The sequence below is a fragment of the Typopeltis vanoorti genome, chromosome 15 (assembly GCF_054136105.1).
Source record: "Typopeltis vanoorti isolate ZY-2024b chromosome 15, IOZ_Tvanoo_1.0, whole genome shotgun sequence".
In the NCBI taxonomy this organism is placed as follows: domain Eukaryota; kingdom Metazoa; phylum Arthropoda; class Arachnida; order Uropygi; family Thelyphonidae; genus Typopeltis; species Typopeltis vanoorti.
Window position 1 is genome coordinate 35,238,806 of NC_143563.1, and position 15,707 is coordinate 35,254,512.

General features: G+C 35.1%; 1 protein-coding gene across 1 annotated transcript in view; it reads right to left on the reverse strand.

The window, feature by feature from the left end:
• Positions 1-15,707, reverse strand: part of LOC150098599 (transmembrane and coiled-coil domains protein 2-like) — a 168,563-nt gene that overhangs the window by 137,671 nt on the left and 15,185 nt on the right. Inside the window, exon 2 of the mRNA XM_090405273.1 lies at positions 3,136-3,392. Within this exon, the coding sequence (XP_090261399.1) occupies positions 3,136-3,372 (237 nt within the window). The 5' untranslated portion in view covers positions 3,373-3,392. The remainder of the gene's footprint in view (positions 1-3,135; positions 3,393-15,707) is intronic.

Sequence of the window (15,707 nt, forward strand, 5' to 3'; positions counted from 1 at the left end):
CTGCTTTCTAGCACTGTTTGGAGATGATTAGCAGAAAATTTTAAATTATGTATGTTAATCAATCTAATCAATGATTTCCATATATCATTTAGTATATAAGATGGTTTTTGTTGAGAAAACCGTATAAATGAATGATGGTGATTCTGACAAGCAAGAAAGTTTTCTTCAAGATGTGGCATAGAGGTTTTGATTCATTTAATATCAATGTGTATTGGAAGAGTGGTAAGCCAGTCATGATTTCTTTTTTCTCTGTTATAAGCCACATTGCTAAAATGTTTTCTTTATTTTGAAACTTCTGCATGTCAACCTATGCAGGGAAAATCACACAAAGGAGTTATTATCCTTCAGAGAACGAAGACAGCTGCTCATAGTAAGAATAAGTTTAAAGACTATTATGATGCTGTGAATGGTTAGAATGCTGATGACATACGAGATTGAAAAGAGAGTTCCTATAATGAATGTCCCAATTTGGCCATGGAGAAGGATTTGTAAATAGTATTTGGATGGATGGTTCTTTAATACACTGAAGATGAACTGGTTGAATAGAAAGTGGAGTTCTTTTTTCTGTCAATCCATATCTTTTAAGAAGGATACTGCATGTTTTTTTTTTTTTTAACATGTGAATAATGCCTAATTTCTGCTAAGGATGGTGAAGAGATGAGAAATGAAGATAATATACCACATGGGTGGGATTTTGGTAAAAATCTAATGTAAATCCATTCTCTTATGTTTATGAGATCAGGATAGCAAGAAAAGGTAAACTTGCCTTCAATTGGGTGGAATGAGTTACAAGAAATTAAAAACTTCTTCATATTACAAATGTTATGCTTCCAGACATAAAAATGTCATCAACATATTTGTCAGGTAGCATTTGAAATGGGAAACTTTTTTCCAATTTCTCCATAAACATATCTGTAGAGAAGGAAGATAATGACTTCCCATGCAAGTCCAAGAAAGTTGCTTATAGAGAGAACTGTTCCATTTGAAGAAATCACAATGAAGGCAGCGCTTGAAAAGAAGTCTAGTAACATCTGGTGAGAAGAGGGCCTCAATGAGACTGAAAACTTCATCTACTGGAAAGTTTGTGTGTGTGTGGGGGGAGACTACTTGGTGAGCATCACAGAAGATGAATCTGAATCACAAAACAGTAAGTAAGAGAAAGATCTTAATGTTCTTGGAGTTATATATGCAAATGAAAAACAATGCACATTTGTTTATCTTCTTTTTTTTTTCATGTGACTCCCATCCACCTAAAGTACATTAGTATCATGGGTGAGACTAAGGATGTTTTTTCTATTTTTATTAAATTTTATTATTGTATTTTTTCTTGTATCAGGTCATCCCAAAAGTAATGTAATTTTCAGCATTAGGTTGTGAAAGGATATGAAAGATAAATCACTTGCTAATATAATCAAGTATATATTCCCCATTTGCATCAATAACGCTCTTCCAAAGTTGAAAGCTTCATAATGCCATTTCTATAGAATTCAGGAAGTTTGGAGGCAAAGTTGCATAGGCTCATTTCAGTGCTTCTAATATATCGTATTGTTTTTCATTAACGAAATGTTGCAAACTTCAAAATAAGAGGTAATCAGAAGGTGCAAGATCAGGAGAATACAGAGGATGCAGAAGCTTTTCCTAGCCAAGTTCCTCATTCTTGGTACAGGTAATTCTTGCACTATGAGAATGAGCATTATCATGGTGGAAAACAACACCCTTTCAATTGACCAGAAAACACTTCTTTCAGTTTTTAATTTAATTGATTCCATTATTCACAGCATACTTCAGCTGTGATTGTTTGGTTTTGTGGCAAGAGTTCAAAGTGTATAATATCAGTCATATCCCACCAAATGCTTAACAAAACCTTCTCAGGATGAAGGTCTTGTTTTGGCTGAGGTTTAGCCTGTTCACCTGAATGAACCCACTATCTTCGGCACTTAACATTCTTGTAAAGTATCCACTTTCATCACAAATGAAGAGCAGTGTAGATGTTAATGCACTGTCTTCGATTGTTGTTCATCAGTTCATGAGGAACCCCACTTGCTGAGCTTAGACACTATTCCAAGTTCTTGCGGTGATGGATGGTTGATGACCAAAGAATTAAGATCTTTTGCTAAATCTTCAACAGTTGCATTGGCATTTCTTGCAATAGCAGCTCCAGGATATCATTATCAAGAGAAACAGGGTGCCCAGAGTGAGGGGAGTGTTTCAAGCTAAAGTCCCCTTGTCAAAATTTTTGGAACCATCGCTGGTGCTTTCTCACATTTAAAACATTATCGCAATAGACTTCTTGTACATTTTTTACAGTGTTAGCAGCATTGTTGCCTTTTTTTTTAAAACTCATAAAGCATGATGTGCTCTCTTCAGTGATCTCCATAGTAATAAAGGGTTATTTAAACAATAACTTACGTATGATGTTCTTGCAAGGTGGAAATGCCTTAGAACGAGGGGCTTAGCAATACTTATAAAGCTTTAAAAAATTCATGTTTAGACAAGCTGAGCCACATCTGAACAAGCACAGTATAAAAGACCACATTACTTTTGGGATGACCTGATATTTATGTTATTTTTTATAGAGTCCAGAAACCCTGCTCTACAGACCAAATGGGGAACTTTTTCAAGTTACTTCAAACCTCCAAGTAGGGTGGCAGTCTCACACCATGGTAATTAAATCTTCTCCCACTAAAAGACAATCATAAGCATCCACGCCCTTGGTGTGATTTGAATCTGCAACCTATTTAGTGGAGATGAGATATGCTCATCACTCAACCAACACAGCTGGCAATGAACACACTTTTTTTTAAATAAATACCTTACCAGAGACCTTTGTTGACTTTTTAAATTTTCTTGCTTCTTGTTCAAATATGTTAATTTTATAACTCTCATACATTGCATAAATGCAATTTATAACATTTCAGGAATAGCTGATAGCATCACCAATGTGACTCCATCACTTTATTATTGAAATCCTGCAGAAGCAAAAAAATTGGTCTCTAGAGCAAGATTATGGAATTCTTTAATCTTTGAAACATTACAGGCATTACTGTGCTTGAGACCCCTCCCCCATTCCTAAACTTTCATGGGTAATACTGCTGTAAAAAAAAAATAAATAAAAATAATAAAAAATTTACTTACCGAGTCACCGATCTCCTCAGCATCACGAACTTCATCAGCTGAATTATGCACAGTATACTGTGTAATAGTTGAAGAAGAAACTGAAGGAGAAGTACTACAAACTGTCTGATGCAAACTTGATGGGGTAGAACTTACAAACGTGCTAGATGCAGAAGGAAGATGTAGTTTTGGTGTGCTGCTCTCATCACTGGCAGCTCCACTCCTTCTGAATAATATTGGACTCTTTTTCCGCTTCATTATAACAAACTTAAGCTGTGCTAAAATATAAAATAGGTTTTTGTTTTTATACTATTTCTGTTGGATTGTTTATATTTAAATAATCTTTATACAAAAAAAAAAATAATAATAGCATGCAAATCATCCATGTACATAAAGACCATGAGTGTGTAAAAACCGATTCTCTTTTTCTTTTTTTTTTTACTTTTCCAAATCTCTTCCAAATTTTTAGAAATCTAATTAATGGTTGTTTTTTTTAAACTGAATGAGTAATTTAAACTGGAATATATACTGATTTTTAATTGACCAGTGATTTATAAACATACAACGCCAATAAGTTTCACTAACGGAGCTGTTCAGCTTCTTCAGAGCTTATAACGGTAAGAGAAAACTCAAATGGATAGCACAGAGAAAATGGAGTAACGCTATCATATAAATTAAAACAGACACGTAACATTATATGCATGGAGCATGTTGTATTAGTCACTGTTGTGTGAGCATGCTCTGTAGTTTTGAGTAAAATGAAATTCTGGCAAACTGAGTGATCTTATTAAGTTTTCCATATGTCAGCTATTATCATTCCCTGATTTCTGTAAAGATTTTCTCCAAAACGGAGGACTACTATGGCTTCCTTGAAGTTTCTACAATGGCAGTCTTCTTCTAGATAAGGCATGGAGCTCCTATCCCAATCAATGGTGTGGTTTGTAATCTCAAAATGATGGGCTAGACCTGAATTGGGTGTTCTGTTGTTACTAACATCTCCTATATGTTATTTTTTTCGGATTTTGAGGCTTCTCGATATATGCCTATATAGTTTAGACCACAAGCACAATTGGATGTTGTACACTCCAGCGTGTTTGAAGAAAGCATTAATGTCTTTTGGTGATCTCAAAAGTGACGGACAGTCTTGACAGGTTTGAACGCAACTCTGATGTTGAAAGGCCTATGAAGTTTTGCGATCCTTTTCAACACTGTACCTGCATAAGGAATAACTATCGACGATCTGTATTGAGTGATGGTAGATTGTTGTTGTGTGTGTGTTGGGGGGGGGGGGTTGGTATGCGCTGAAGAAGCCAAACAGCTCCGTTGGCGAAACTTGTTGGCGTTGTATGTTTATAAATCACTGGTCAATTAAAAATCAAAATATATTTCAGTTTAAATTATCTAATTGAGTAACCAAATATAGCTTAACAATGAATGAGTAATTATTTTCTAGATTATTAATAATAAATTACCTTTTCTCTAAATTATATTTCAAAAGAAAAAAACATTCCCAAGTTGCAGTCATCTTCAATAATAATTCTCATCTCATTACTGCTATATACTGAAATACTTGGCGGAAAAGGATTATACAAATCACAGAACCTAGTATTTTGTCATTTATTAATGACATCTACTGTTATCGTTTGAATCTAAATATAGTGTATAGACTGCATTAAATTATGCTTTATCATTTAAGATTCATATAAATTTCAGTTTCATAAAATAAACTATATATGAAAGAGAACAAGTGATAACTAAGTATTTGCTTGAAACACTTAAGACACACAAGGATACTGGTAACTAACTTCAGTTTGCATAGCTGATGGAGTAAACTGATAATCATATTAAATGTAAACAATTCACTAAGAAGAGCAATATGTGCACTGCAGTTTGTTTGTTTGCTGTTTTGACATCGAACAAAAGGATAAACCCAAAACAGTTAGTTTAATAATGTAAGGAGTAAATTAAGTGAATCAAGCATTAAACTAAATTACAGAACCAACGAATGAGCAATTATCCCAAAGCAATCAATGCAATATGATAAAAACCTACTTTAAGTTAGTTTAAAAACAACAGAGGTATAGATACATCAAATCAAATCTCTGAAGTACTATAGAATGGAAAATAATAAAGTCCACACTTTTGGATTGAATAAAGTCCACAGATTTAGTGCTTTGCTTTAAATTACATGCTCAATACATATGTTTGTAGTAATCACATCCAAGGATAATTATAAATTTATAGGACACTAATGCAGATGAGTTTTTGAAACCACTTCAGATCTAATAAGTAGCGTAATGGTCTTACACTGGACAATAAGACATCATCTGGCATCTAAAGATATTCACAAAAAAAATCAATGCCCACAAAATGGGATTCAAACTCATAACCTTGTAGATTAAAAGACAGAGACAAATCCAATCAGCCAACCAGTTTGAGGCACTAGTGGTTCAAACTGGTTGGATAAATGCATAGCATCTTGACTATTTTAGCAAAAAGTACAAATACGGATTCTCCTCACTTGATAAAAATAATCTGCCTCCTAAAGACTATTATTATTGATGATCTAAAAAGTTAAGGGATGGAAAACAAAATGAACTCCAAGAATTATCCAAACTCCTATTTTATACTTAAACTTACGGTGCATGTAACACTACTACCAAACGTGTTCAATATGAGATTTTATGTTGATGAGGGGAGAAACCAGAGTACCCAGAAGAAAATGCATGCTATAATCCAAATAACTAAGGGATGAAAAAAAATCAAAATTGTAGTGAATAATAAACTGAGCACTTAAAAATATGGCCAAACTCATATGCCAAATGTGAGATCAGCATATGTAGGTTCATATTCTTTTCCTTCATCATTTTCTGCCACTTTTCTGGATTTTTAAAGCATTCAAAAATAATTTTGGATTTTTTAAATTAAGTTAAACTAAAAAAAAGTATTTTTTTTTATTTTAGTTTTACTTAACAATTAAGACAAGTTCGAAACAATGTTAAATTAGATAATCATTTTTGCATCAATTCTTAACCTTAATTCAGCTATAACAACCAGGGCTGCACTTATGCATAGGCACACGAGGCTCTAGCTGTTGTCCCCAAAAAATTAGGACAAATTTTAGGGCCCTGGAGCACTCTAGCACCTCAGGCCCTGCCAGCCTTGGGAAAAGTGTAAGCACAGTCCTGATAACTATCTAATTCTTTCTTAAAGCTATTGTACATAGTTGTTGAAGGCCATACCACATATTTTCAAATCTAATGAACTTCATAGTTCTCTCTTCTTCGCTACTTTTTTATTATGCTGGTCCAGACAGGTGTAGCAAACTCTTACTCCGTATCCTATATTTCTGAAACTAATTTGTAAACTATATTATTTGTAAGACTATATTATTGTAAACCAAAGACGGCAATCAAGTGTCCTAAATTGCAGATCCTTTTCTGCAATTGTGGATCAGACCATAAGCTAGTATTAGCAAACCTAAGAATAAAGTTAAAATCTGGAAGCACTTTTAGAGTCAAAAGGAGACTGAATGTAAAAAAACTACAAGACAACAATATTCTAAGAAAATATCAAGTAGAACTAGACAAAAACCTGAAGGAACTACCAAAACAGAATATAAACATTGAAGAACATTGGTGCAAATTAAAGGAAATAATATTAAATTCGGCAGAAAAAACAATAGGTTATACAGAAAGAGAAAGTAAAAAGGATTGGATCTCGAATGAAGTAAAAAGATTAAGCGATCAAAGGAAAAGCATGAAACTAAAACAGACCTATAACAGAAATGAATATAATAGATTAACCAGAGAAATTAGAAAACTAGTTAGAAGAAAAATGCAAAATGGCAGAAAAGCTATCAAAAGAAAATAACTTTCATGGATTATATAAACAAATAGACCAAATTAGCAAGACACAGACAACAAAAATTATAATGATCAAAAACAAAGATGGACAACTAATTGAAAGTAAACAAAAAGAATGGCCAGATGGGAAGAATATTTCAAAGATTTATATAATAAAAATAGCTCCCAGGACATTACGATTCCAGCCATTGAAATGGAAGAGGATAAAAAAAAATATCTTTACCAAAGAAATAATAGCACACAGCATAGAAAAACTCAAAACTAGGAAAGCACATGGCATTGATCAAATACATGCAGAATTCTTAAAAGCAGGAAAGGAACAACTTTTGGAACCATTAAAAACGTTATTTGAAAGGATCTACAAAAACAAAGCAGTGCCTACTGATTGGACCAAATCAGTCATAACTCCTATATACAAAAAAGGAGATAAAACAGAATGCAATAATTACAGAGGCATTAGACTCCTCAGTATTCCAAATAAGGTTTTTATGAAAGTACTCCAAAAACAAATTAAGCCATACATAGAACTGGCACTAGGAGAAGAACAAGTAGGTTTCAGACTAGGGCGAAGCACAATTGACAGCTAATAGAAAATACGATAGAGTACAACCAAAGTTGCTATATAAATTTCATAGACTTTCGTCAGGCATTTGATTCAATCCGTAGAAGAGAACTATGTACTCAATAACTCCCCCAACTACCTTGGGGGAGTTATTGAGTATAATGGTGGAATTATAAAAGATATAAACAGACGAATCAGTCAAGCATCCCAAACTTTTGGACGACTTAATAAAATATGGAAGTCAAGAGACATCAAACAAGTAACGAAAGTAAGAATCTATGAAACAATGGTCTTCCCAATACTCCTCTATGGAAGTGAATGCTGGAATCTCAAAAAGGCTGAAGAGAAAAAATTATTAGTTACTGAAATGGGTTGGCTAAGAAGATTACTTGGAGTATCTCTGCTGGATCGAATAAGAAACAAAGACATAAGGAAACGACTAAAACAAGAAATAACAATAATAGACAAAATCCAAGAAAGAAGACTGCGATGGTTTGGCCATGTGACTGGAATGGGAACAGAAAGACCAGCATCTAAAGTCCTGAATACAATGATGGAAGGTAAAAGATCCAAAGGACGGCCCAGAATTAGATCGATAGACAAAATAAAAGAGGACCCGAAAACTAAATCACAACAAGCGGCACCAAATTGGACAGAATTGTTTGGACTCTCCTGGGACAGACAGAAGTGGAAAGAGTTCATTCGGCCTCATCATCATCCACATAGATGATAGAAGAAGAAGAATTTGTAAACTTCAGTTAAACTACCTCTTTATGTCTGTTGCATAAATTCAACAAATTACAGCTAACCAATCAATTCTCATAATATCACAATACTATTATGACCCTCCTCCCCGATGCATTAATTTAATCTTTCCTGAATACCCTTGATTCTCATGATAAAAAAATCTAAACGAGTAATGTGAACCATAATCTAATATTAACCTGACCAGAAACTTATAAGAATGTCATAACCTTTTCTCCTATATTTTAATTATCCATATTTCTCCATATTTTAATTATACCTAGCAACTGAGCTTTTACTGGTGGTCTTACAATATGATTTTTGAATATAAACTCATATGAACCAAAATATCCAATTCTTTATATTCATTAATGATTTCTGAAGTCTATCCATTCAATTTGTATTTATCTTATAATACATTCTTGTCAAAGTGTACACAAATTGTGACACTTAAATTCCCGAATGCACACATAAAAACTACATTTGCTTAGTTATAGACAGGTGGTCAAATTAATCTCCTTGTGCAGTAATGCACTTAGATGATGCCACTATTGTTCAAAACATATTTGGAACTCACTGTCTGGAATGTTTTTTTTATTACCATCAACCAATTATTACTATTCACTATTCATTATATTCAAGAATTAATACTATTCATGGCAATCATTAGTTCTGGAAACAATCAAAAGTCTCTGAATCCACTGAATCATGTGCAAGAGAACTGTCATGATGTGTGATCCAACAGTTCAGCCATAGTTCAGGTCTCTTCTTCTAACATCATGTAAACTCCTTAAGTGGGCAAGTTAGCAGAACTGTCAGTTAAACACTGCAAAGTGTAAGGTTCTGAAATATGGCACATGGTAATGGGATGCGAGGCATACACTTAATGGAGGAAATTGCAGTTGAGGGGACAAGAGATCTTGGGATGGTGAGAACAAACAACTGAAGTTTGACGTGGAGGACTTGAATGTGCAGGAATGAAGAGGCCATGGTTCTACTGTATTAGGCTATGCTCAGACCAAACGTGGAATGCTATGTACAGAGTTGTTCACATGGTTTTCGTGATGATGAGGATATATTAAAAAGGGTCCAGATAAGATCTAAGGTAACTGGTCTTTGGAATGTGAAGACAGATTAAGGAAATATAATTGCAAAGCTCGTGTTAGAGGATTAATGGAGTGAAGCACCAAGAAAGGATTAAAAATGTTATTTAATTTTTCTAATATTTCATCCCAATTATTGAGAAATCATCAATGATTGTAACACACACACACACAATGACAATACAAAACTCAGTGAAACATGTGTCCGTGCGGTTAGCCCAGTGGCTATGCATTCACAACCATATGCCTGGGGAAGGAGTGTCTTGGGTTTGATTCCCGTTGCCGACGTGAGGAGCTTAAGGATCTTCCTCAGCCATAGCCAAGTTAGCTGGTCTTAGGTGTGGACAGCAGGGTTTTTCCCCCCAATTTATCTGGGCTTTTTCATCCAGCAAGCAGGCATGTTATGACTATGGTCAATCTGGCCATGCTTTAGATACAGTTCACAGAATCATTAGGGAAAAGATCATGCTCCATCACAGTAAATATAGAAGAGAAATACTATTTTTGGAATTACACAATTTATCAATAGATAGAGGGTACCTCTATGGGTTCTCTCCCACCACACACCAATTTTTTTATGGAACATTTTGAAAAAACAGCTCTTGACTTGATCGTTCTCCAACCTTCTATCTGCTTAAGATATATGAATGATGTGTTCTCTGCTTGGCCTCATGGCCCAAATACATTAGACTCTTTCCTCTCTCATCAATAGTCTTCACCCTAGAATCCAGTATACCATGAAAAAAGAAACTAATAATAGTTTAGGCTCTCTAGATACCTTGGTAACCTTTTCAGTATAAAGGAAGCCCACCCACATGGACAGATACATCTACAAACTTTCTCCTCCCCTCCCCCCTTTCAACAGTATGGTATCATTTAAAAACTAACCAATAGAGCCAATAACCTTTGTTCCAGCGAGTTCTCCCTTACAGCAGAACCTAAACATATATGAGGGTGGTCTGAAATGTTCTTGGTCTCGACCACAGATGGAAACACTATTGGCACGATTTTTTTTTCTAAGTTGGTACATCATAAGCATCCATGTGAAACTGCAAGTCATTCTATCAAGTAGTTTGTTTTATACAGCTGTTTCAAGCAAAACTGTTGTCTGTATTCCTTGAAATGGATAAAATTGAGTATCGTGTGGTTATAAAATTCTTTGTAACAGAAAGTTTAACGCCAAAAGAAATTCATTCGAAGTTCATAAAAGTTTATAGGCACTCTTCTCCTTCATTTTCAACAATTAAGAAATGGGCTGCCGAGTTTAAACATGGCCACACCAGCCCTGAAGATGATCCACGTGAAGGAGATCCAAAAAGTGTAACAACACCAGAAATCATTGATCGAGTGCACGCTATGGTATTGGATGAACAGTGAGTCAAAGTGCATGAAATTGCTGACATAGGCATTTCAAAAGAATGTGTAGGATATATTTTGCATGAAGAATGGCAAATGAAAAAGCTTTGTGCAAGATGGGTGCCACGCTTGCTCACAGCAGATCAAAAACGTACTCGTGAAATGAAAATCTCTGAACAGTGCTTGAAGCGTTTTAACAAGAATAAAACTGATTTTGTATGTTGATTTATTATTATGGATGACACTTACACACCAGAATCTAAACAGCAGTTCAAAACAGTGGACAGAAGCTGGTTGTTCAGCCAAAGAGGACAGTTCCATCAGCAGGAAAGGTCATGGCATCAGTGTTTTGGGATGCTAAAGGCATTTTGTTTAATTTTGTTTATTAATTATCTTGAAAAGGGTAAAACAATAACCAGGGAATATTATTCCGATCTTTTAACCAGACTAGATGAAAAAATTCGTGAGAAAAGACCCGGTTTGCAGAAGAAAAAAATCATCTTCCATCAGGACAATGCACCTTCCCACAAAGTTGTTTTGGCAATGAGAAAATTAAGGGATCTGCACTATGAATGGTTGGAACATCCATCCTATTCCTCAGATTTGGCTCCCTCTGACTTCTATCTCTTTCCCAAAACTAAAACTCTTCCTCGCTCAGCGTTTTTCTTTGAATCAAGAGGTAATTGCAACTGTAGAGGGGTATTTTGCAGATCTTACTGAGAACCACTACAGGGACAGGATAATAACACTGGAGCATCATTGGAATAAATGTATTAGTCTTAATGGAGATTATGTTGAAAAATAAAAATAACTTTGTTATAGATTCGTTTTTTCATTGTTAGGCCGAGAACTTTTCAGAACTTTCTCGTATACCACACCTTCTTATCTAATGGCTACAATTCCCATATCAAATAAAAAAATCAACCTATACCCCAATCCTGAACCTTCTCTTTAGAAAGATTTTGTTAATACTGTTGTCATCCCCTATGTCTCGGGAACTCCACAAAAAAAAAAAAAAAAATGCCAGAGTCTAAAAGAAATACAATTCTCTGCACAGCTTTCAAGCACCATTAAAACTTGCTAACATTATACGTTCCACACTAATGATCAGCTCCTTCCTCTCTCTCTCTCTCTCTCCAGGCAGAGAGAGAGAGAGGAAGTGCCCTGTTCCTGCAAATTGGCCTACTATGGACAGATAAGAAGATCATCCAACATTTATGTGGATGAACACAAAAAATACCTTTTCAGTTATGACTATGTTCAATTTGGCCTTGCAAACCATGCTTTAGATACAGCTCATAGAATCAGTTGGAAAAAGACCACATGCTCCATCACAGTAAATTTAGAACAGAAATAATATTTTTGGAATCTGCTGCAGCTCTCAGAAATCAGCCTAATTTAAATAAATATGGTTGCATAAAATTTCCCAAAATGTGGAAAACACCAATACTTTGAGATCCCAGGCGCCAACGAGTGCCCACAGATAGTACCCCACCTAGTTAGGACTCGTCTTTTTCATTCACACTTCACTTAGTTTTGTGTTGTCTTTGTGTGTGTGTTGCAAATCTCATATTGTACTATGTAACGATGCCTCAGTGACAGACAAAATACTGGAAGAATTAAATATTTTAATTCTTTCTCGGTGCTGTTTCAGTGTGAGATCCCAGTTTACACCCTAGGCTGCCAACAGGTGACCAAAGAAGGTACCCCCACCCTCTTAGGACTCTAGTCTTTTGCCCACATGTTTCACTTAGTTGTGTGTTGCCTTTGTGCATGTTACAAGTCTCATATTGTAATCTCTAACAATAGAGATGAAGTATTAGAAGAATTAAATAACATTTTAAATCCTTTCTTAGTGCTGTTTCACTCCTTTAAGTTTCTAACATGAGTTTCTGTTTCTCCCAATGCTTAAGCCTTAACATATGGATAACTGCAAAACCTCGTGTACAGGAGGAGGGGGGGATATGATTGAGACAATTAAGTTGGTAAGGGGATGTGAATGAATTAACTGAAGAAATTCTTCACAGAATTGGGGGAGGAGGAGGAGGAGGATAGAACAAGAGGTCATTCCTAGAAACTGTATAAAGGAGGGTGTGAGCAAGGGAGTGAGGAGCAGGTTCTTTCAGTGGAGAGTGGAATGTACTGCCTGATAGCATGGTGAATGTAGCTTGACTGAATGAGTTTAAAGTACACTGTGAAAAGGTTTGTGTGTGTGTGTGTGTCTGTTTGATAGCATGAACCTCCCACAAGGAGGTTCATGCTATTGATTCTGTGGAGATCTGATGTTAATAATTATGGCTGCACTTCTGAGTAACAATGTTGGCTCACTGATTGTCCTTGTTTAATAAATTTGAAGTGAAATATGCCCTTATAATTGAAAAACAAAGTTTGTGAATGTATCTTCTGTGTGAGTGGGTTTCCTGTATACTGAAGAGGTAAATTTACCATTGAGCAGGCGTGTTACCAAGGTGTCTGAAAACACTAAACTATTATTAGTTTCTTTTTACATGGTAAACTAGATTCAGGGTGAAGATTACTGAGGTGGGAAAGGGAAGAGTCTAATGTGTCTGGACCATGAAGCCAAATGGTGAACACATTGCCCACATATCTTAACCAGATAGAAAGTTTGAGAAGGACTGAGTCAAGAACTTATTTTTCAAAATGTTCCATTAAAAAAAAAAAAAAAAAAAAAAAACGGTGGGGAGGGGGGAGAGAACTCATAGAGGCACCCTCTCTCTCTCTCTGTTTATAAATTTTGTGCTTCCAAGGGAAATATCCAGAATGGATAGCAAAGGAAAACAGATCTTTCTTTATAAGTTATAACATGTCATTTAAGAGAATGTTAGTGAACAGTAAGGTGGTGATATCAAAGCAGACAAAAATATCTGTATTATTTAACATTAAATTCTCAATAGAAGTTTTAAAATGGATAGAATTTTTATATAGGAAGTGGTATGACCACTGAAGATAACAGATATTGCTAACTTTTTTGATAATTTATAGAATGGGTAACCACTGAAAAAAGAAACTAATAATAGTTTAGCCTCGCTTGACTTCTTGGTAACATACTTACCCAATAGTATCCTTATCTTTTCAATATACAGGAAGTCAACAGGCAAATACATTCAAACTTTCCCATCGCCCCACTCCCCATCTTTCAAGAGTATGGTATCATTGAAACACTAACCAATAGAGACTATAACCTTCGTTGCAGTGAGTCCTCCAATAGCAAAACATAACTGTGTATACAACACCTTATTTAATAGCTACAGTTTCCATGGTATCAAAAAATAATCAATCCTTCTCCCAATCCTCGACCTTCTCTTTAGAAAGATTTTGGTAATACTATTGTCATCCCCTAAGTCAGTGGCACTTCAGAAAAAAATTGACAGAGTCTTAAAGAAATACAATCCCTGCACAGCTTTCAAACCCCACTCAAAGCTTGAAAACATACATTCCACTAAAAATCAGCACCCTGCTCTCTCTGTGCCTGGAATATATAAAGTGCCTTGTTCCTGCAAGTTGGCCTACTATGGACAGACAGGAAGATCAGCCAACATTCATATGGAAGAACACAAAAAATATCTTTTCAGTTATGACTATGGTCAACCTGGCCTTGTGGGCCATGCTTTAGATATGGTTCACGGAATCCGTTGGAAAAAGACCACCATGCTCCATCACAGTAAATTAGAAGAGAAATACTATTTTTTTGTAATCTGTAGCAGCTCTCAGAAATCAGCCTAATTTAAAAAAATATAGCTGCATAAAACTTCCCAAACTATAGGAAACACTTAATACTTTGAGATCCCAGGTCACCAATGGGTGCCTACAGAGGGCACCTCACCTAGTTAGGATTCTAGTCTTTTTCATTCACGTGTTTCACTTAGTTTTGTGTTGCAAACCTCATATTGTACTCTGTGATGATGTCTCAGTGACTGAGACAAAATACTGGAAGAATTAAATAATATTTTAATCCTTTCTCAGTGCTGTTTCACTCTGTTAAGCTTCTAACATGGCACACACTTAATCATCTGTCAGACTGAATGAAATTCTGCACTCCTTGTATATGTTCCATGAGTTTGTGGTGGTTGCTCAGTTATCTTATCATGTCTGTTTTCCCAATCCTGTTTACTCAATACACTAGACATCTTCGTGACATCAACACTATACACTGCTCTTAACACATCTAGATTTTCATTTGCATGTTTTTCTTAGCTTTGTATACAAAACTTGATATTAATTTGCTGTTCTAAATTATGTTCACTCATTTTTCTGACAAAAAAGCGACAAACATGCACATGCAAACTCTACCCTAGCTTGTCAACTACTGGCTTAATGGTTTTGACATGACTTAAAGCAATAGCACAGACATGTCGAAACATGCACAGTTCTCCTTAATTTGACATACATGAAGCAGTACAAGACCATTTCAGAAATTTGCCTTACTGCACACATTTACATTAATTTTAAATCTCATGTCCATAACTTCCAATCTTTTAAGATCATCCTGTAAAAAAATGAGATAATATGAACAACTAACTATGCTGTCTAGCTTCACGTTATTAGAAGAAAGAGAAATTTTACTCTTAATATTCAGGCCAAAATCATTTAGAAACATTAAACAATGAGGGCTCTAACAATCAACCTTGCAGCAGCCTACTACTACCACTTGACTATTGGAATCCTCTCTAAACCCATCTCAGTAATATGATCTTGTACCTAATGTTTAATCATTAGGTTTCTGTATGGAACACTAACAAAGGCTTGTCTGATATCCAAATAAATCACATCATAATCATTACCATGACCTATTTCTCATGTGACCTCTTCATAAAGAAGTTGGCAGGTTTATTATAATCAATCATTCCCTAAACAAAACCATACTGTGTTCTGCTAAATAAGTGATATTTAGACATCAAAAATATCTGGAAATAATTTTCCACTGTATGGCAATGAATTTTT